This window comes from Gorilla gorilla, chromosome 4 (genome assembly GCF_029281585.2).
Source record: "Gorilla gorilla gorilla isolate KB3781 chromosome 4, NHGRI_mGorGor1-v2.1_pri, whole genome shotgun sequence".
Lineage (NCBI taxonomy): Eukaryota > Metazoa > Chordata > Mammalia > Primates > Hominidae > Gorilla > Gorilla gorilla.
In genome coordinates, this window is record NC_073228.2 from 10,730,718 (window position 1) to 10,752,293 (window position 21,576).

A 21,576-nucleotide genomic window follows, 5' to 3' on the forward strand; every position below is an offset into this window, starting at 1 on the left:
CCTAGGACAGCGGGGGAGCCCCGGGCCGCAGGAGTGCGGCGGCCTGGGGGTGTTGGGGAGCCGAGCCGAGGCCGCGTGCTCCTCGCGCCCTCCCAGGTGTCTCCTCCCCAGGCCCTGCGTGCCCCGCCCACACTGCCTTGCCCCGCCCACATCTGCCTCGCCCCACTCGCCCATCACACCCCCACCTCACGCCCCGCCCACAACCGCTGGGGTCCCGCCCCCGCCCGGCCAGCTCCTCCCGCCGCCCTCGGTCCCCCGCCCCCTATATGACCCGCCCCTTTCCAGCCGCGTCCAATCGGCCGCTTTCTGTAGTCGCGTCCCTCAGCCATCCGCCCCTCCTCCCACGCTTGAACTTCCCGAAGGACAGCCGAGCGGCCCAATGAGCTCCCGGGACGGCCTGAGCGGGAGCGTGAAGGGCCAATCCGGAGTCGGCGCGCGCAGGAAAGGCGGGCCGGCGTGACGGTCTGGGGAGGTGGTGCCAGGCTGGTTGCTAGCTGTCGCCGCTGCTTACCCCGGCCGTCCGGCCGCTTCATTGTCACCGGGCCTCGGGGCAGTGTTGGGGGTGGCAGGGCGCCAGGTCGCCGACCCGAGGTTTGGGCGCGACTGGTTCCGCATCCCCTCCCCGCCGGCCGAATCTGCAGGCCCCGCGCGCCAGGCAGGCTTCGCCGCTGCGCCCCCGGCCCGCGCAGGTGAGGGGGGCCCGGGCAAGGGAGGGGGTTGCAGGGCGCGCGGAGGTTGGAGGGGTCCGGAGCCCGCGCAGGTGGGAGGTCCTGGTCCAGTGATGAAGTGATGGGGATCCGGGGCACGCACAGGTGAGGTGGGGGGGATCTGGTGCCCGCGCAATTGAAGGCGGGATCCGGGGGAAGTGAGGGGGATCCAGGGTGCGCACAGGTGAGGGAGGTCCGGGGCCCGCGCAGGTGAAGACAGGCTCGTGCCTGAGGGTGTGGGTCCCCACCTCCATCCCCTCCACCCTCTCCACCTCCCTCCACTCCCCTCCGGTCCCCAGGACAACATGGAGTCCAGTCCCGGCATCTCTGGCCCGGCTGCCTTAAGCCCTAGGGAAAATAGGGAGATGGGAGCTGCCCTGAGGACAAGTGGAGGGCTCTGCTCTGCGCGTGGGCTCTGGCCTCTCTGTCCAGGGTCAGGGTCAGGGTCAGGGTCAGGGTCAGGGTCAGCCCACCCTGGGAACCAGGTCCTGGCGCTGGTCATCAGTCCCCGCCCCTTCAGGTCCTGGGAGGGACACAGTTTTATCCAAGATGTAGTGGCCTCCCAGGCCTCCCTTCTTCTGGCCTGGAGGTTTCCATGGAGAGGCCGCGTTCGCCATCCCAGAGCTGCTTGCAAGTGTGGCTGGGAGAGCAGAGTCCTGGGCTCCAAGGGCTTGCATGGGTCCAGCCAGGGGTGGACAGTGCCCTGCAGGAGGAGGGTGTTAAGTTTCATCCGCACAGCCGGAAGTGCATAACTGAGGACTGGGACCTGGTCAGTGGCAGGGTCAGCCTCTAGGGAGTACGGGTATCCATCGCTCCGTGGAAGGGACCTTGGGGGACCTGCTGTGGGGTGCCGGGCTGAAGGAAACCCAGGGTGACCTTGGGCGATAGGTTGGGTGCCTGCTGGCCTACTGGAGGCCACCGTGGCAGGGAGGTAATTCTCGACGTTGGTCCCTGGCGCCAGCTTCTCCCGTTCATCTACGGGTTCAGCTGAGTGCCTTTCCCTGCAGGTGCTGGGGTTGCTCAGGAGCCACACAATTCATAAACCAACTGTGTGCAGCCACAGGAAGGGAGTCCGAGCCGGATGGGGAGTGAAGAGTGATGGGTGCTCAAGGAAGGCCTCTGAGTGCAGGGAGGGAGTGTCCTGAGACCTAGAGGCAGGGGACTGGCCGGGGCCAAGCTGGCTGAGTTTGAGGAGAACCAGGGAGGCTGTGTTGGCTAAAGCCACAACAAAGGGGCACAGCAGGGGAGCTGGCGAGGTCACAGAGAGTACAGGGCCAGATCTTGCAGGAGTTGGATGTGTGGACTTTATTCTCTGTGCCTAGGAAGCTGTTGCAGGGTTTTTGGCAGGGGCACATGCACGAGCTGAGACCCATTCAGAAAGATCAGAAAGACCCGTTCAGAAAGAGGTGCCATGTGGGGACGGGCTGGGGGCCGGCAGGGTTTGCTCTGAGAAGTTCCAAAGTAAGGAAGCCAGCATCCCCAAGCTTATCCCCTCGATCGATCGATCGTCAGAACCCCTGTCTCCTGCTGGAATAACACATTACCCAGGGAGTGTTCGCCCGGTGCAGCCTTGAGGCCTTGAGACCAGCATCTTGTCTGGACCTTACAAAACCACTCCCACCTTTTTTTGTTTTTCTTTGAGATGGAGTCTCGCTATGTTGCCCAGGCTGGAGTGCAGTGTCACAATCTTGGCTCACTGCGGACTCTGCCTACCAGGTTCAAGTAATTCCCCTGCTTCAGCCTCCCAAGTAGTTGGGATTACAGGCGCTCGCCACCACGCCTGGCTAATTTTTTGAAGTTTTTAGTAGAGTTGGGGTTTCACTGTGTTGCTTAGGCTGGTCTTGTACTCCTGAGCTCAGGCAATCTGCCTGCCTTGGCCTCCCAAAGTGCTGGGATTACAGGAGTGAGCCACTGTGCCCGGCCAACACGCAACCCCTTTTTAAAATGTGTATTTTTACTTAGGGGCCGGGCACGGTGGCTCATGCCTGTAATCCCAGCACTTTGGGAGGCCGAGGCAGGCGAATCACTTGAGGTCAGGAGTTCGAGACCAGCCTGGCCAACATGGCAAAACCCCGTTTCTACTTCTACTAAAAATACAAAAATTAGCCAGGCGTGGTGTCGGGCACCTGTAATCCCAGCTACTCAGGAGGCTGAGGCAGGAGAATCGCTTGAACCCGGGAGGCAGAGGTGGCAATGAGCCGAGATCGCGCCACTGCACTCCAGCCTGGGTGACAAGAACGAGACTCCATTTCAAAAAAATAATAAAATAAAAAATAAATCAAATGTCCCTTTTACAGAAGAAAACAGTGGGGCTCGGGGCAGTGACTTTCTCAGAATCACGGTGTGGGTAGATGGCAGAACCTGGCTCACATCGACAATGGCCTGTGGCCCAGGCTCCCTCTGGGGTGCTGCTGGCTTATTCCCACCCACGGGCTTTGCCCTCGCCACCCACCTGTCCATCATCCAGGGCCCTCCTGCCCTGGCATACACTGACATTGGGCTCAGAACAGCTCCCTCATGTTCCTGTCGAGGAGCCTGCCACCAGCCAGAGGGGTGCATAGGTTGTGACAGGCCTTCCCAGGAAGTTTGGTGGCCAGTGGACCCAGCTGAGGCTGGGCTGGAGATGGTGGGTGCAGGGGACTGTAGTTCCCCCACGGCATCTCATTGCAGCTCTTGCTTCCCCGCTCAGGACCTGCCTTGTCCACCATGAAAGGCACCCGGGCCATCGGCAGCGTCCCGGAGCGCAGCCCAGCAGGTGTGGACCTGAGTCTGACAGGTCTCCCTCCGCCTGTGTCCCGGCGTCCTGGCAGTGCCGCCACCACCAAGCCCATCGTCCGCTCTGTCTCCGTGGTCACAGGCAGCGAGCAGAAGAGGAAGGCGCTGGTGAGTACTATGGCCTAGGAGTCCGGGCCCCTGCCTCCTGGAGGGCTGTTGTTCAGTTGGCATCTGACCCCTGGGTCCAGCTCCACATGTGAACAAGTGCCTCACATCTGGACATGCTGGATCCTCGTGGCTGTTCCAGGAGGCAGGTAGGACTTGAGTCTTACAGGCGTGGGTGCTGAATCACTAGAAGGTCAAGCCAGAGCCTGGATTCTTTCAGTGACAGCCCCAGGCCTCCTGTGCCACCGCCCTTTGGATTTGTTTGAATCCTCAAGAAATGGGGTTGGCTGGGCTCGGTGGCTCACGCCTGTAATCTCAGCACTTTGGGAGGCCGAGGCAGGCGGATCATCTGAGGTCAGCAGTTCAAGACCAGCCTGACCAACATGGTGAAACTCCATCTCTACTAAAGATGCAAAAAAAAATTAGCCGGGCATGGTGGTGCATGCCTGTAATCCTAGCTACTCGGGAGGCTGAGGCAGGAGATTTGCTCGAACCCAGGAGGCAGAGGTTGCGGTGAGCCGAGATCGTGCTGTTGCACTCCAGCCTGGCGACAGAGTGAGATGCCATCTCAAAACAAAAGAAAAAAGAAAGAAATGGGGTTGACCTGTGGGGAGGGTGATGAGCTCCTGGTGGCCTTGGAGAAACCTAGACGGGTGTGTGGGTGTGTGGGCAGCAGGACAGCCGTGGGAGCTTCGGGGTGAGAGCTGCCTTTCCTGCCCACCTCTGGGAGTGGGGAGGAGGGTGGGCAGTTCCCAGATGGGGGCTGTGAAAGGCAGGCCGGGCCTGCTGCACCCTGAGTTGGTATCTGCCAGGCCCAGTCTTTGGGGCAAGGGAGGAATCGAGCCGCTCTGTGGGGGTTGAGGCAGAGCCTGACCAGAGTCTGGCCTGAGCTTCCGAATAGCAAGGGCCTGGGGGCCTTGGCTTCGATGTGGCAGCAGGTCTGGGGCTCCCTGCCTGAGGTCCGTGCCAGGCAACACAGCAGGGCAGAGAGAAGGGGTCTGGAGGGCAGTTGAGGCTTCCCACAGGAACCCCTGGCAGGCCCAGGCCAGGGTTCCACTGTGAATAAAAGGCTTGGACCTCCCCCTTCTCCTTGAAAAAGTTATTCCCATGTCTACCCTAGAAGCACCTCCAGGTGGGCAGGGTGTCGCCCGCCAGACGGCTAGCCGAGTTCCGGGGTAAGGGCAGCCGGGCCAGTAGCGGACCCTTGGACCAAGCAGGTTCCCAAAGCCTGGTCCGGCAGGGCGGGGACCCGGGATGTCCTGATGTGTCATTGTGGCCGGCAGGTTGTCTAAAGATCTGGTGTGCCTCTAGGCATTTACAGACATAAGCTGTGAAAATAAAAATATGCTGCACTGTTTTAGCAGAGGGCTAACCAACTTGGGCTAGAGCCGTCTCTGAGCCTGCTGCCTCTCCTGTCCGCAGCCCTGCTCCTGCGTCACTGACCCCCTCACCCACCTGCCTTGGCCCCTCCCGCTGTTTCTAAAGCCCTAGGTTCATGGCACATGGGGCGGGGAAGACACACTTGAAATCGCAGATGTGGGCTGGGCGAGGTAGCTCACGCCCGTGATCCCATCACTTTGGGAGGTTGAGGCGGGCGGATCACCTGAGGTCAGGAGTTCAATACCAGCCTGGCCAACATAGTGAAACCATGCCTCTACTGAAAATGCAAAAATTAGCCGGGCGTGGTGGCGCGCACCCTTAATCCCAGCTACTCAGGAGGCTGAGACAGGAGAGTTGCTTGAACCTGGGTGGAGGAGGCTGCAGTGAGCCGAGATCATGCCACTGTACTCCAGCCTGGGCGAAAGAACAAGACTGTCTCAAAGAAAGAAAGAAAGGAAGGAAGGAAGGAGGGAGGGAGGGAGGGAGGGAGGGAGGGAGGGAAGGAAGGAAGGAAGGAAAGAAGGGGAGGGGGAGGGGGAGGGAGAGGGAGAGGGAGAAGGAGAAAGAAAGAAATCGCAGCTCTCTTGTTGTGTGGAGACTGTTGTAAAAGTTTCCGGGCTTTCTAGTAGATGGTCTTTCGGCGGCATGGACAGGCTCTATCCGCGGCCGACCCAGGCACCTAACCACACTCCCAGCCTTTCTGCTGGGAAATGTTCTGTTGCTGAGTAGAGGTTCAAAGCCACAGCGAGCGCTAATCATATTGATCCCTCCTTTCCTCGGCTGGCACCATTGCCCGCTCCCGCAGTGTTGAGTGGTGACTGCTAACAGTCCCCTCGTTCATGGAATGTTCCAGCTGTTCACTTCAATTCTTTGAGGCCCTCGCTCGATCCGAGACGGCCCCACCCCTGCATGCCTGTCTGCCTTCTGTCGGGCACGTGGTGGGAGCTCGGGAACTGCTGGTAGAAGAGGAACCCCCGCCAGTGTGTGACGTGACCTCAGGGGTTTCTGTTGTGCCCGGTCCCCATCCTCTCGGCCACCTGCCCTGCTACCACTCAGTCTCATCGGGATTCCTGGAGAGCATTTGTTTTGGCCAGGCATGGCTTCACACCTGTACAAGGCGGCACGTGATTCTCTTCCTCCTGGTGTTTGTGGGTGGGGTGGGGTGCTGTCCCCGGGCTCGGAGACCTTCTCGGTGGCCATTGGCCTGGGGTTTCCACTCTACCCCTTGTCTCTAAAGATCTTCCTGCGTCCACGGCCTGCTGTCCCAGGATTCCCCGTCCAGGATGTAACTGCAGTTCCTGCTGGTCTTCTGGCTCAAGAGATGTCGGTGCCAGACTGTAGAGGGTCCCTCTTCCTTGCCCCAGCTGTGTGCCCACCTGATCCTCTAGCCCCCTAGATCATTATTCACTCTGGTTCCCTTCCCCTTAAAGAAAAGAGGTCTTTAAATCCCAAGAGCACAAGCTCACTGGGGAACAGACATCACTGTGCATATGTGTCACGGCCATGGGGGCCGCCTGCCCCTCCCTGGGCGATGTTGCCTCCTTCTTGCAGGTGGAGTTTAGGGTTTTTAGTCCATGACTTGATTTACCATCTGAGCATGAGTGGTGCCTTTCCACCGTGGTGTCCGTCAGTGAGTGGAAGCCCCTTCACCCCTCCCCTGACATCCCTTATCTTCCTCTTGGAGGCTGCGAAACTGACCCCAGGAGAACCGAGACAGGATGAAGGGCACCCATAATCCCATGGCCCTGATGCAATGACTGGTGCCATTTTGGGGGATGATTTCAAAATTCCTACCATGTGTTTTGAATAGGCCATTCACACCCACCATTTGGGAAAAGGGGGCTCATTGAGCAGTGAGCCTGTCCTGCCCGACCTTGCGGGCCTCTCCTAGGCGGCCGCTGTTCCGTTTCTCCTGCACCCACACTTACTCTGGGCACACAGGCATCAGTGATGCTGGAGATGTGTTGGAACAAGTGCCGTATCCGTCAGCTGCATGGGGCTCCTGCATTCTCTTTTCTTTTTCTTTTTAAGACGGGGTCTTGCTCTGTTGCCCAGGCTGGAGTGCAGTGGAGAAACCACAGCTTACTGCAGCCTCCACCTCCCGGACACAAGTGATCCTCTTACCTCAGCATCCTGAGTAGCGTAGATTACAGGTGCTCACCACCCTGCCCAGCTAATTTTTAAATTTTTTTTTTTTTTTTGAGACAGACTTTTTTGCTCTTTTTGCCCAGGCTGGAGTGCATTGGTGAGATCTCGACTCACTGCAGCCTCTGCCTCCCGGGTTCAAGGGATTCTCCTGCCTCAGCCTCCCAAGAAGCTGGGATTACAGGCATGCACCACCATGCCCGGCTAATTTTGTGTTTTTAGTAGTGACAGGGTTTCGCCATGTTGGTCAGGCTGGTCTTGAACTCTTGACCTCAGGTGATCCTCCTGCCTCAGCCTCCCAAAGTGCTGGGATTACAGATGAGCCACCACACCCAGCCTACTAATTTTTAATTTTTTTGTAGGGACAGGGGTCTCACTAGGTTGCTGGTCCTTAACTCCTGGGCTGAAGCGATCCTCCCACCTCGGCCTCCCAGAGTGCTGGGATTATGGACGTGGGCCACCGCCCCGGCCCTGCTCCCGCTTTCTTTACATTGTTTTGTAGCAGCTGACAATAGTTCATCAGATGATGCACCAGAACTTCACCCAGTGCTCCTCTGGATTTTCCTTATCATAGTACCAAGAGTGGCACAGCACATACCCTTGTGTCTGTGCCATTTTGCATACATGTAAATATGCCTGTAGAATAAATCCTAAAGGATAATTACTGGGTCAGAGCATAAGTCCATTTAAAATTTTGAAAGGGGGGCCAGGTGCGGTGGCCCATGCCTGTAATCCCAGCACTTTAGGAGGCCGAGGCGGGCAGATTGCTTGAGGTCAGGAGTTCGAGACCAGCCTGGCCAACACGGTGAAACCTCGTCTCTACTAAAAATAGAAAAAATAGCCGGACGTGGTGGCAGGCACCTGTAATGCCAGCTACACAGGAGGCTGAGGCAGGAGAACTGATTTAACCCGGAAGCTGGAGGTTGCAGTGAGCCAAGATTGCACCACCGCACTCTAGCCTGGGTGACAGCGAGACTCCATTTAAAAAATAAAAAATAAAAAAATTTGAAAGGGGGCTGGGAGTGGTGGCCAATATCTGTAATCCCAGCACTTTGCATGGCTGAGGTGGGAGGATCACTTGAGGCCAGGAGTTTGAGACCAGCCTGGGCAACATAGTGAGACCCCTGTCTCTACAAAAAAATTAAAAAATTAGCCGAGTGTGGTGGTGTATGCCTGTAGTCCCAGCTACATGGGAGGCTGGGGCAGGAGGATGGCTTGAGCCCAGAAAGTTTGAGGCTGCAGTGAGCTATGATCATGCCACTGCTCTCTGGCCTGGGCAACAGAGTGAGACTCTATCTTTTAAAATTAAAATTAAAACTAAATTTTAAATTTTTGGCCAGGCGCGATGGCTCATGTCTGTAATCCCAGCACTTTGGGAGGTTGAGGCAAGCAGATCACGAGGCCAGGAGATTGAGACCATCCTGGCTAACACGGTGAAACCCCATCTCTACTAAAAATACAAAAAAAAAATTAGCCAGGCATGGTGGCAGGCACTTGTAGTCCCGGCTACTCGGGAGGCTGAGGCAGGAGAATAGCATGAACCCAGGAGGCGGAACTTGCAGTGAGCCGAGATCATGCCACTGCACTCCACCCTGGGCGACAGAGCGAGACTCCGTCTGAAAAAAAAATTTTTTTTTGATAGGCATTGCCAAGTTGCTGTCCGTAAAGATCGTTGCCCTAAGTCACACTCGCATCACAGGGTGCCACGGGGCCTGCTCCCTCGTGCTCTGGTTGGCACACGTGCAGCACACTTTTGGCCTTTACAGGTTCCATATGTAACAAAAGATATCTGACTGTACTACCTTTTAGTTTACTTTTTACTTTTTATTTTATTTTTTTCTTTTTCTTTTTTGAGACGAAGTTTCACTCCTGTCACCTAGGCTGGAGTGCAATGGTGTGATTTCAGCTCACTGCAATCTCTGTCTCCCGGGTTCAAGTGATTCTCCTGCCTCAGCCTCCCGAGTAGCTGGGATTACAGGCGCCTGCCACCATGCCCCGCTAAGTTTTGTATTTTTAGTAGAAACAGGATTTCACCATGTTGGCCAGGCTGGTCTCAAACTCCTGACCTCAAGTGATCCACCCGCCTTGGCCTCCCGAAGTGCTGGGATTACAGGCGTGAGCCACCGCACCTGGCCCCACTTATTAATTTTTTCAATCATTTATTATAATGGACTCGTGGATATTTATTTTACACTTCGAGTTATAATTCAATACTAGTTTGCTGATTTTGTTGCTCTCATTGTCGCAGCTTTGGCCACTGGGAACTTTCAGGTGGCTCCTGGGTCCCTGTGTCATTGCCCATCACTTTGTCTTCTGAGCGCGTCCTTATTTCTGGCCCTATAAACTGCTCCAGCCTCATCTTGTCTATTTCCTCCTCCAGTCCTAGAATCAGCCATTTCTTCAAGAAGCCCCGGTTCTTTTTCTTGGAGAGTGGCCTCAGAGACCAAGGTCTGGGAGCTGGGTGTGCTTGTGCCTACTGGGCTGTTTCTGGTCTTCTCAGCCAACAGAGCAAGGAAGTATGTAGTGTACGCCAGTTGGTGTGTAATATACACACTGTCTATAGATAGTAACCATTGGTGTTGTGGGTCCTACTGATGTCTCTGTCGCTAGTGGCACCTCTCGCCCCCCCACGCTTGCTGATTGTAACCTCCCCTCCTGCAGTGAGGATGCGGCCCTATCATCTGCTGTCCCTGGTTTAGCTCCCATGTGTGTGTAAGGTGTGTAAGGTGGTGTCACAGTGGATAACTCAAACCCCATGGGAAGAACACCACCAATGCTGTGCTATGCTCTGGGACAGCCCCTCTGCACGGGCCCCACTCCTGCCCATGGCTCCTCAGGACAGCCCCTCTGCACGGGCCCCACTCCTGCCCACGGCTCCTCGGGACAGCCCCTCTGCACGGGCCCCACTCCTGCCCAGGGCTACTCGGAACTGCCCCCCTGCACGGGCCCCACTCCTGCCCAGGGCTACTCGGAATAGTCCCTCTGCACGGGCCCCACTCCTGCCCAGGGCTACTCAGAACTAGTCCCTCTGCACGGGCCCCACTCCTGCCCAGGGCTGCTTGGACAGCACCTCGCCCTCCACCTCTGATTGTATTTCTAACTTAACATCTGTGAGTGAGGCTGAACATCTTTTCTTTTCTTTTCTTTTCTTTGAGAGGGAATCTTGCTCTGTCACCCAAGGCTGGAGTGCAGTGGTGCAGCCTCCGCTTCCCAGTTCAAGTGATTCTCTTGCCTCAGCCTCCTGAGTAGCTGGGATTACAGGTGCGTGCCACCATGCCCGGCTAATTTATATATATATATATATCTTTTTAGTAGAGACAAGGTTTCACCATGGTGGCCAGGCTGGTCTCAAACTCCCGACCTCAGATTATCCGCCCACCTCGGCCTCTCAAAGTGCTGGGATTACAGGCATGAGCCACCGCACCCGGCCACATCTTTTCATATTTTTAAGAGCCGTGTATATTTCCTTTTCTATGAATTGTCCATGTTCTTTGCTGATTTTTCTATTTTTTCTTTTCTTTTTTTTTTTTTCAGAGACAGGGTCTCACTGTGTTGCCCAGGTTGGAGTGCAGTGACACTATCATAGCTCACTACAACCTTTAATTCCTGGGCTCAAGTGATCCTCCCACCTCAGCCTCCTGAGTAGCTGGGACTGTAGGTGCATGCCACCACGCCTGGCTAATTTTTTTATTTTTTGTAGAGATGGGGTTTCACCATATTGCCCAGGCTGGGCTTGAACTACTGGGATCAAGTGATCCACCCGCCTTGGCCTCCTAACGTGTTGGGATTATAGGCATGAGCCACCACGCCTGGCCACAAATCACATATTTAGACCCTCAGGCTGGCCCAAGGCCCCTGGTAAACAAAGGCACTTTCCTCAGGGACTTGGCGTCTGCCTCCCAGGGGTGGAGGGCTTGCAGTCCCTGCCGCATGGGTGGCTTCTGCCTGCTGCCCCTTCTGCCTCTCTTCAGCCCCTCCAGCAGCCTCCAGGTCACCAAGCCTGTGCTCAGCCCCTTGTCAATCCTCTCCTCACTGACCCCTTTTCAGGGTCCCTCTTTTGGGCACTTGCTGTCCGATGGGCACTGCCCAGGCTTCCCAGAAGGCATCTCTTTTTTCCTAGAAGGATGGAGACCTCCATGGGGCCCTTCCTCTCCTGCTGTTGTGCTCCCCACACCCTGCCTTCTGACCTCCCGAACACCTTTCCAGCGCCCAGTTTGGGGCCCTGGGAGCACAGCCCAGCAGGGATTGAATGAGGAATTGCACAGGGCCTCTGTGGCCCCAGCGTGGAGAACGGGGTGGCGGCTGTGTCTTGTATTGGGTGTTAGCTTTTGCTCTCTGGTAGTCACTGTCTGTAGCCTGGTCTGGAAGGTATGACCAAGCCCGTGAGTACTTTCTCTGGAAGAATGGTGGTGCCCAAGCGCTCGTGGGATTTCCACCCCCAGACCTCGCAGCGGCCTCTGTCTGGCCTCCTTTAACCGGCTCTGCTGCCGCCGAGCTGGGCTCCCTGCCTGCACTTTCTGTTCAGCTATTTTAGACCACGGTTTCCTGACCGGGAAATGCCCGTAACGAGTGATTGGGGTGTCCTGGTGGGGTGCATGTGTGTGGCTGCTTTCCTGGAGCTTTTTTTTTTTTTTTTTGGTCTTTTTTTGGTTGGGTTGTTTTCAGCTTAAGGATTCAGATTTAAAAATAAATCTGAAAGTTCATAGGTCTCTTTTCCTGGGAAACTGGAGACCCGAGGTCCCATCCTGTGGTGGCGTGGGCACCTGGCCAGGATCGATATCACTGGTCGCCGTGGCATCCAGTGGCATCCGGTGGTGTTGCCCAGACTGTTCCCCACTGGACTGTGAACACTTTCCCCTGAAATGTTTGATTTGGAGGGTTTTTGGTTTTTGTTTTTTGACGGAGTCTCGCTCTGTCTCCAGGCTGGAGTGCCGTGGCCCAATCTCGGCTCACTGCAACCTCCGCCTCTCAGGTTTAAGCAATTCCCCTACCTCAGCCTGCTGAGTAGCTGGGACTACAGGCACCCGCCACTATGCCCAGCTAATTTTTGTATTTTTAGTAGAGACGGGGTTTCACCATGTTGGCCAGGATGGTCTTGATCTCCTGACCTCGTGATCCACCCGCCTCGGCCTCCCAAAGTGCTGAGATCACAGGCGTGAACCACCGCGTCCGGCGGTCTCCATGTCTTAACCTGGTAATCCGCCCACCCCGGCCTCCCAAAGTGCTGGGATTACAGGCGTGAGCCACTGCATCTGGCCGATTTGGAGGGTTTTTAAGCCTACGGGAAAGTCAGGGAGCGTAGCGTAAGGTACTTACGAGTGCCACTTTCCCGAGCGCCACTTCCCCAAGCGCTGCTTCTCCGAGCGGTCTGATCCTCGCTTAGCGTCCGCTTCTCCGAGCGCTCTGATCCTCGCTTAGCGTCTGCTGCGCAGCCTCCCCTCCATCCCTTGTGCCCCTCCGCCCCTTTCCACGGACCTGGAACCGCTGGGCAGTTGGCTGCACTCACTACCAGGTCTTGCAGCACCTGGTCGCGGTTGCGTCTCCTTAGTCCTCATCGTGACCCCACAGAGTCGCTCTGGGTGCCCTCCCTGCTGATGGAGGAGACTGCGGGGTGAAGGGTCCCCAGGGGTTCTCATCCACGGAAGGTGGGAGCTCGCGGTTCCTGGGAGCTGGTGGGTGACAGTGAGCAGCTCCCTTCCCACCCTCCCTCTGCCAGGGGTGAAGGGCTCCTGCTTGATGCGGGGACGGGGAAGCTCTTAGAGGTCGGGCCTGAGCCCCCCTCGCGCTGCCCTGCTGTCCAGTGCTCCTGCCCCTCTGACCACCCACTGCCTTTGAGGCCACTTGGGCCACCTGTACCCGTAGGGCCACCCCTCTGTTCTCTGACTGCGTTTCTCCAAAGCTGGCGGAGGCTGAGCAAACTGGTGAGTGAGCCTTTGCTGCATAATTAGCTGTTTTCTCCCTTTTTGCAGGAGGCCACAGGGCCTGGGGGCTCCCGGGCCATCAACAACCTTAGAAGATCCAACAGCACCACGCAGGTCAGCCAGCCTCGGAGCAGCTCCCCCAGGTAACCCCCAAGGCCCTTGGATAACCCTGGCCCCTTCCCGGGACCTCAGGTGCTCCACCCCGGCCTGCTCCTCCCTGCCTCTGCTCTGCCCTTCCTCCAGCCTCCTGGGTCCCGGGCCCTTGCTGGCTAGTGAGGCCTGGAGTGACCTCACGGGCCAGCTTTGTGTCCCAGGCCTCCTCTCGCATTGGGCGGGAGGCCTGAGGCAGACACTCTCCTGCACCGCGTCCCTCCCTTCCTCCTTGCTGTCCCGGCGGCTGCTGGGACCCTGCCTGAGGGCTCCGCTGAAGCCCTTTCCACCTGCCCTCTGAATGTCAAAAGCTGTCATTTGCGAGAGGGGCAGCACTGTGACCCTTCTGAACCCCCATGCTGTGCGCCCCTGTTCCCACCTTTGCCCACTTAAACTCTGCCGCTGTCCCTTGCGGCCTCCAAACCAGTGGGCTATGGAGGAGCTGCCTCAATGGCCCCAGTGGGGGTGTTGTGGGGAGTGGAGCTGGTGGTGGCCAGCAGCCTCCGGGGGGACATCCTCTAGCCCAGAGTGGTGGGCGAGGCCCTGACACCACCTCCCACCAGGCATTGTCCCCGAGCAAGCAGGGTGCTCCTGTGGGGCCATGGACCTAATGAAGGCTGAGTTCTGGGTCACCAAGGGCCCCGGGTGGACCCTTCGTGGGAAGACCAAGAACTGCGGCCACCACACCCTGTCCAGTGCAGCCTCCGGGAGCCGCTCTTAGCTCAGCAACTGGCTTCATGGAGTCCCACCAAGCAAGGGACTGCCAAGGCCAGCTGGTGTGTGTGTGTGGTGTGTGGGTGTGTGGCGTGAGTGTGGTGTGTGTGTGGTGTGGTGTGTGGGTGTGTGGTGTGAGTGTGGTGTGTGTGGGGGGTGTGTGGTGTGTGGGTGTGTGGTGTGAGTGGTGTGTGTGGGGGTGTGGTTTATGACTGGTGCATGTGTGGTGTGTGTGTGTATGGGGTGTGTGTGGTGTATGGTGTGTGGGGGAGTGGGTGGGTGTGGTACGTGGTGGGTGTGTGGTGTATGGTGTGGCTTGTGTGTTATGTAGTGTGTGCGGTATGTGTGGTGTCTGTGTGTGGTATGTGTGTGGCGTGTGTGGTTTGTGGTGCGTGTGTGGTGTGTGTGTGGTGTGTGTGTGTGGTGTGGTGTATGTGGTATGTGGTGTGTGTGGTCTATGTGTGGTGTGTATGTGTGGTGTGTGTGTGGTGTGTATGGTATGTGGTGTGTGTGGTTTGTGTGTTATGTGGTGTGTGTGGTATGTGTGTGGTGTGTGTGGTTTGTGGTGCGTGTGTGGTGTGTGTGTGGTGTGTGTGTGTGGTGTGGTGTATGTGGTATGTGGTGTGTGTGGTCTGTGTGTGGTGTGTATGTGGTGTGTGTGGTGTGTATGTGGTGTGTGTGGTGTGTGTGTGGTTTGTGTGCAGTATGTATGTGGTATGTGGTGTGTGTGGTCTGTGTGTGGGGTGTATGATATGTGGTGTGTGTGTAGTGTGTGTATGTGGTGTGTGGTGTGTATGGTATGTGGTGTATGTGTGTGTGTGGTGTGTATGGTATGTGTGTGGTGTGTGTGTGTGTGGGGTGTGTGTGTGGTGTGTGGTGTGTATGGTATGTGGTGTATGTGTGTGTGTGTGGTGTGTATGGTATGTGTGTGGTATGTGGTATGTGTGTGTGGTGTGTATGGTGTGTGGTGGGTGTGTGTGTGTATGTGGTGTGTGGTGTGTGTGGTATGTGGTGTGTGTGGTACGTGGTTGTGTATGGTGTGTAGTGTGTGGTATGTATGGTGTGTGTATGTGGTGTGTGTGTTATGTGTGTGGTGTGTGTGGTGTGTATGGTGTGTTGTGTGTTTGGTTTGTGGTGTGTGTGTTATGTGGTGTGTATGGTGTGTGTGTGTTATGTGTATGGTGTGTGTTATGTGTTGTGTGTGGTGTATAGTGTGTGGTGTGTATGGTGTGTGTATGTGGTATGTGTGGTGTGTGTGTTATGTGTGTGGTGTGTGTTATGTGGTGTGTGTGGTGTGTATGGTGTATGTGTGGTGTGTTGTGTGTGTGGTTTGTGGTGTGTGTGGTGTGTATGGTGTGTGGTGTGTGTGTTATGTGGTGTGTGGTGTATGTGTGTGTGTGGTGTGGTGTGTGGTGTGTCACCACCCTCAGCCGGGCCACGGTTTTGATCCCAACCGATCAGTTGTGTTCGGCTCAGCTGTGGCCTCCCATGGGGCAGGGTGGCAGTGGGGATTGGCCGCCAGCCCATGCCTTCCAGCTGTGCTTCCCCTTCTGCTCTGAGCAGCAGCAGGTGTGGCTCTTGGTTCACAGGGAAGAGGGTGGCAGCAGAGGCAGCCACGGTATTTAAGGCCCTCGGTGGGCAGCCGGGTGTGCAGGCTCACACCTGCAATCCCAGCACTCTGGGAGGCCAAGGTGAGAGGATCTCTTGAGCCCAGGAGTTCGAGACCAGCCTGGGCAACATAGCCGAAACCCTGTCTCTACTAACATTTAAAAAAAAAAAAAAGAAAGAAAAGAAAAAACAAATAAGGCCCTTGTCCCCAGAAACTGTGATCGGTGTGACGGATGAAGCTTCTGATGGAAGCTCACCCTGAACGCCCAGCTCCACTGAGGAACCCTGGCCAGGCACAGTGGTCAGATTGGGGCTTTGGGCCTGGAAAGAGAGTTGCTGCTAGTAGTGCCTCGGCCCCTCTGTCCTCGCGGGACTTGCCCGGTCTGTGTGCCTAGCGTCGGCTTCCCGGCTGGTGACTCTTTCCTTGTGTGCCGCCCTCTCTCGGATGCAGGCCAACGGAGCCCACGGACTTCCTGATGCTCTTCGAGGGCAGCCCCAGTGGGAAAAAGAGGCCGGCCAGCCTGAGCACAGCCCCCAGCGAGAAGGGAGCCACCTGGAACGTCCTGGTAAGGTGGTGCGTGCGGCCCCACGTCCTGGTCTCTGTGATGGGATTGTGGCCTGGTTCCTAATTTGTTCTCACTGCCTTTGCAAAAGGGCACTGCAGGGAGGGTGTCAAGCTTAGATCTGACATGGCAGACCCCAGGACATCCACCTGCCTGTATGGGAAGTTGGGGGCTTCTCCCGTTTGTGGGAGAGGCAGGGAAGGGATGGGGTGTCTGGGTGTGTGCGGGTGGTGTCATGGGCTGAGCTGTCTGACAGGATGACCAGCCCCGGGGCTTCACCTTGCCATCCAATGCCCGGAGTTCCAGTGCCCTTGACGCACCAGCAGGCCCGCGGAGGAAAGAATGCACCGTGGCCCTGGCCCCCAACTTCACTGCTAACAACAGGTACGACCTGTGCAGGTGCCCACGACGGGCACCAGTGGGAAGCTCCTGGAGTGGAGACTGTGTGTGTCTTTGTCTTGTTTATGGCTCGTTCAGGGTGCTTTGGAATGAGTGAATGAGTGAGTGAGTGAAAGAATGGCTTTCATTCCCAAGGGCACAGGCAGGAGGCTGCCAGGTGGCATCTTGCACATAAGGGGCTATCGGCCCAGGCTTTGCTCTTAAAGAGTTTCAGGCCTTGGGGAGGCTCACATGGGGCTGAGAGGGTGGGGCCTGGGGAGGGGCCTTGGCTGAGGAGGCTTGTAGGGGGGCCTGGGGAAGCTCCAAAAGAAATGGACTCCAGGCAGCTGCCTCTGAGCCTTCAAGGAGAGTGTGGGCTCCTTGGGCTAGGCCTCAGGGGACCCATGAGTGGAAGGGATTGGGGACACATTTTTCCTCCGGCATTTAGAGCCTTCGCCAAGGGAATAGTCTCAGGGGAGAGACCGTGTGGTTATTCTCCAGGGTTGGCACAGGAAGAATTCTTGCCTTTTTTTTTTTTTGAGACGGAGTCTTGCTCTGTCACCAGGCTGGAGTGCGGTGGCATGATCTCGGCTCACTGCAACCTCTGACTCCCTGGTTCAAGCAATTCTCCGGCCTCGGCCTCCCAAGTAGCTGAGATTATAAGCACGTGCCACCACGCCACCACGCCCAAGTAATTTTTGTATTTTTTTTCGTAGAGACAGGGTTTCACCATGTTGGCCGGGATGGTCTCAGTCTCCTGACCCCATGATCCACCCGCCTTGGCCTCCCAAAGTGCTGGGATTACAGGCGTGAGCCACCGCACCCAGCTCAATTCTTGCTTTTTAATTTATTTTTAAGTTAGAGACAGGCACCCTGACTGGAGTCCACGATCATAACTCACTGCAGCCTCTATCTACCTCCTGGGCTCAAGAGATCCTCCCCCCTCAGCCTTCGGAGCAGCTGGGACCACAGGTGCACACCACCACTCCTGGCTAATTTTTAAATTTGTTGTAGACATGAAGTCTCGCTGTGTTGCCCAGGCTGGTCTCAAACTCCTGGGCTCGGGCAATCCTCCTTCCTCGACCTCCCCAAAAGCCCTGGGATTACAGGTTTGAGCCCCCACACCTGGTCCTAAAATTTACTTTAGTATTTATCAGTTATATGTTCATACACAGCCAAAATGTCAAACAGCACCATAGGCTTAAAATGTGCTGCCCCTCCTACCCTCCCCACCCCTGCCCTTCCTACCCCCCCTCCACTGCCCCTCCTATCCCCCCGCTGCCCCTCCTACCCCCCGCTGCCCCTCCTACCCACACGCTGCCCCTCCTACCCCCCCGCTGCCCCTCCTACCCCCCCGCCCCTCCTACCCCCCGCTGCCCCTCTTACCCCCCACGGCCCCTCCTACCCCCTTGCCCCTCCTGCCCCACCCGCCCCTCCTGCCCCCACCCACTGCCCCTCCTACCTCCCCCCCCGCTGCCCCTCCTACCCCCGTGCTGCCCCTCCTACCCCCCGCCCCTCCTACCCCCCCGCTGCCCCCCTACCCCACCTCCCGCCGCCCCTCCTACCCCCTTGCCCCTCCTACCCAACCCGCCCCTCCTACCCCCCACCCACTGCCCCTCCTACCTCCCCTCCCGCTGCCCCTCCTACCTCCCCTCCCGCTGCCCCTCCTACCCCCCACCCACTGCCCTGCTGCCCTTCCTACCCCACTGCTGCCCCTCCTACCCACACCCTTGCCGCCTCTCCTACCCCTGGCTCCTGCCCCTGAGGAGCAGCATCTTTTCAAGCTATTTCTTCTGGTGTTTTTTTGTTTGTTTGTTTGTTTTTGTTTTTGAGACGAAGTCTCACTCTGTCGCCCAAGCCAGAGTGCAGTGGTGTGATCTCGGCTCACCACAACCTCCGCTTCCCGGGTTCCAGCGATTCTCTTGCCTCAGCCTCCTGGGTAGCTGGGACTACAGGCGTGCGCCACCACACCCGGCTAATTTTTGTATTTTTAGTAGAGACGGGGTTTCGCTATGTTGGCCAGGCTGGTCTCGAACCCCTAACCTTGTGATCCACCCGCCTCAGCCTCCCAAAGTGCTAGGATTATAGGCGTGAGCCACTGCTCCCGGCCATTTAGTGTTTTCTTGAAAACATTTATGAATATATGCCATGCTGCTCATTCCTGAACAGCTCAAAATCAGTCCTGGTAGGATTATTCACACCACCCAAATTGGCAGATGAGCCGTGCTCCAAGAACCAGCTGTTGAACGTTTGTGAGTGCAGGCTGGTGCCAGGTGCAGGCCAGGCTGGTGCCTGGTGCGGTCCGGTGCAGGTGCAGGCCGGTGCAGGAGCAGGTTTCGTGCAGTGCTCTGCTCTCTGCTTACCCTCATTCCCACACGTTCTGTTGGTTTGGTTTTGGGCCTCTGACATGTTGGTCTTTGCCCAGATGTCTTGGTGGTTCTTGTTAAAAGGGAGGCCCTAGGAGTTAGCTGGAAGCCTGTTGCCTGGTGGCTTCACTTCAGGGCACTTGCGCAGAGAGCAAGGCGTTGTTGAGTATCCCCACCTACCAGTGTCTGTGGGACCCTCCTCACAGGCTGAGTCTCTCCAGAGACAAACCCCCAGCCCGCCCCAGGGTTCGAGTCCTGGCTGCCCGGTTGCACTGCTGGGGAGGGGTGGTGGTGGCTGTCCTGGGTGAATCACCCATCTCTGCCCCACCTGCAGGGCCAGCTGAGGAGGGCAGGGTGGATGCTAGCGGCTCAAGTGAGGGAAAGGGCTTTGCCGAGCAGCCAGATTCTCCCCTTTGCCTCAAAGCCTGTCCATGCCTGTGGGAGAACAGTGTGTCTCCCTGGGGGCACGGGACCTGCCAGCTCCTCGCCCTCCCTCCCCACAATGCCTGGACCCTCCCTTGTGTCCCAGTTGCTCTCTGCTGGCCCTTCTGTTTCTAATCGTCCGGGTCTGCAGATGCCCCTTTCCTGCAGTCTCCCCATCCCTCCTGTCAGCCTCGGTATTGGTCCTGTCCTCCCGCCTTCCTGCGGGTCTGCGGAGGGGCAGAGGCAGAGAGTGTGGCTTCCATCCGTCGTGTGGGATGGGGCTTCGCTTCTGTGAGTCTGCTCTGGAAGCTGATTGTGAGCTGCTGGCCTGAGCTGCTCCCACCGTCTTGGGCACGTCCAGCGTTCATGCCTCGATTCTATCCCCTGCCCCGTGGGAGCCCCTGGTCCAGCTTTCCTGTCCTGGGAAGGACCCCATCATCAGGGCGCAGGCTGTGGAAGGGGCCTGGGGACACCGGACGACAATGCTGCCAGCACGTAGCAAGCACTGAAGGCCTTTGTTCCCTCCCAGCCCGTGCTGTGAGTGTAGCTCTGAGATCTCAGGCGTCCCCTCCGGAGGCCTGACCATTCCTGTCTCTCTTCCGGCCTGGCAGGAGCAACAAGGGAGCAGTGGGCAACTGCGTCACCACCATGGTGCACAACCGCTACACCCCCTCGGAGAGGGCGCCTCCGCTCAAGAGCTCCAACCAGACTGCCCCCTCCCTCAAGTAAGGTCTTCCGGGGAGGCCGCGGAGCTGCGGGGTCCGACCTCAGTTAGGGCATGTAGTCAGTGCACCTGGGGTCCGACCTCGGTCAGGGCACGCGGTCAGTTCACACAGGGTTCTACCTCGGTCAGGGCATGCGGTCAGTGTGCATGGGGTCCTACCTCGGTCAGGGCATGCAGTCAGTGTGCATGGGGTCCAACCTCGGTCAGAGCACATGGTCAGTGCACGTAAAACCGTGTGGAGCAGCCGTGAACCGGGCTCCCCATCCATGTCCGCCGCCCTCTTCTGTTCTTGGGTCGGCAGCTTCCCACAGAGAGAAAACAGCCCAGATGTGGTGGCACAGTGAGGTCTGGGGCTCACCCTGAGGTGGGGCCCCCAGGAGGAAGCCAGGGCTTGTGCAGAGCCCAGAAGGCGTCACAGCGGGGGTGGACCGAGCGGGGCAAAGGAGCCCCCGAGTCCACCACCACATGGTCTTGCGGGGATTGGGGATGGCCTTGGGGTTGCTCAGGGGTCCCTCAGGCTCTGGACTCCTGTGACTTTTGGGAACTTTCTCAATTGAATTTTTTTTTTTTTTTTGAAACGGAGTTTCATTCTTGTTGCCCAGGCTGGAGTGCAGTGGCATGATCTCGGCTAACTGCAACCTCTGCCTCCCAGGTTCAAGCGATTCTCCTGCCTCAGCCTCCCGTGTAGCTGGGAGTACAGGTGCCCGCCACCATGCTGAGCTAATTTTTTTGTGTTTTTAGTAGAAATGGGGTTTCACCATGTTGGCAAGGCTGGTCTCGAACTCGTGACCTCAGGTGATCCGCCCGCTTTGGCCTCCCAAAGTGCTGGGATTACAGGTGTGAGCCAGGGCACCCAGCCTCTCAATGTAACTTTAGTGAGAAGTTTTTAAATGCAAAGAGCTCATTATCCTGGGTACCAGTGAGTGGGACCTTGTCAGGGCATAGGTGGTCCAGAGGCCAGGATGTGGCACGGGAGAGCCGGCCTCGCACCTGCCGCTGTCCCCCTCTGCCCCGGCTGCCAGCCTGCCAGCACCACTTCCAGGCTCAGTCCTGGGACTTCCGGGAGTGGGCACCTGCTGCCTGTGGGCAGAGCTGTTCCCCTGGGCGGTGAGACGAGGGTGTTTTCTTCTTACCTGTCAGCAACATCATCAAGGCAGCCACCTGTGAGGGCAGTGAGAGCAGTGGCTTTGGGAAGCCGCCGAAGAATGTCTCCAGTGCCACCCACTCGGCCCGGAACAATACTGGGGGCAGCACGGGCTTGCCCAGGCGGAAGGAGGTGACGGAGGAGGAGGCTGAGAGGTGACCGCTCTTGGGGTGGTGGGGGGCCTGAGCCTAGAACACAGAGGTGGGCAGGCATCAGGGTCTGGGGGGCTCACACCTCCGAGGATAGAAATTTCCATTTAATAATTGTTTTAATTTAATTTTTTTTTTTTTTGAGACGGAGTCTCGCTCTGTCGCCCAGGCTGGAGTGCAGTGGCGCGATCTCTGCTCGCTGCAAGCTCTGCCTCCCGGGTTCACACCATTCTCCTGCCTCAGCCTCCCGAGTAGCTGGGACTACAGGTGCCCGCCACCACGCCTGGCTAATTTTTTGTATTTTTAGTAGAGACGGGGTTTCAC

The 21,576-nt window shown here is 57.4% G+C and overlaps 1 protein-coding gene across 15 annotated transcripts in view; it reads left to right on the forward strand.

Annotated features, from left to right (window-relative positions):
• Positions 1-439: 439 nt before the first annotated feature.
• Positions 440-21,576, forward strand: part of CEP131 (centrosomal protein 131) — a 33,462-nt gene continuing 12,325 nt past the window's right edge. For 12 of the 15 annotated variants that reach the window (XM_055389472.2, XM_063706015.1, XM_055389488.2 and 9 more), the window contains exons 1-7: positions 463-689; positions 3,397-3,590; positions 13,082-13,176; positions 15,957-16,071; positions 16,325-16,452; positions 19,847-19,960; positions 21,100-21,258. In XM_055389472.2, the coding sequence (XP_055245447.2) occupies positions 3,414-3,590; positions 13,082-13,176; positions 15,957-16,071; positions 16,325-16,452; positions 19,847-19,960; positions 21,100-21,258 (788 nt within the window). In that variant the 5' untranslated portion in view covers positions 463-689; positions 3,397-3,413. Of the gene's footprint in view, positions 690-3,396; positions 3,591-13,081; positions 13,177-15,956; positions 16,072-16,324; positions 16,453-19,846; positions 19,961-21,099; positions 21,259-21,576 lie in introns of all 15 variants that reach the window. The other 3 variants (XM_055389478.2, XM_063706008.1, XM_055389482.2) reach the window with 2 other exon arrangements.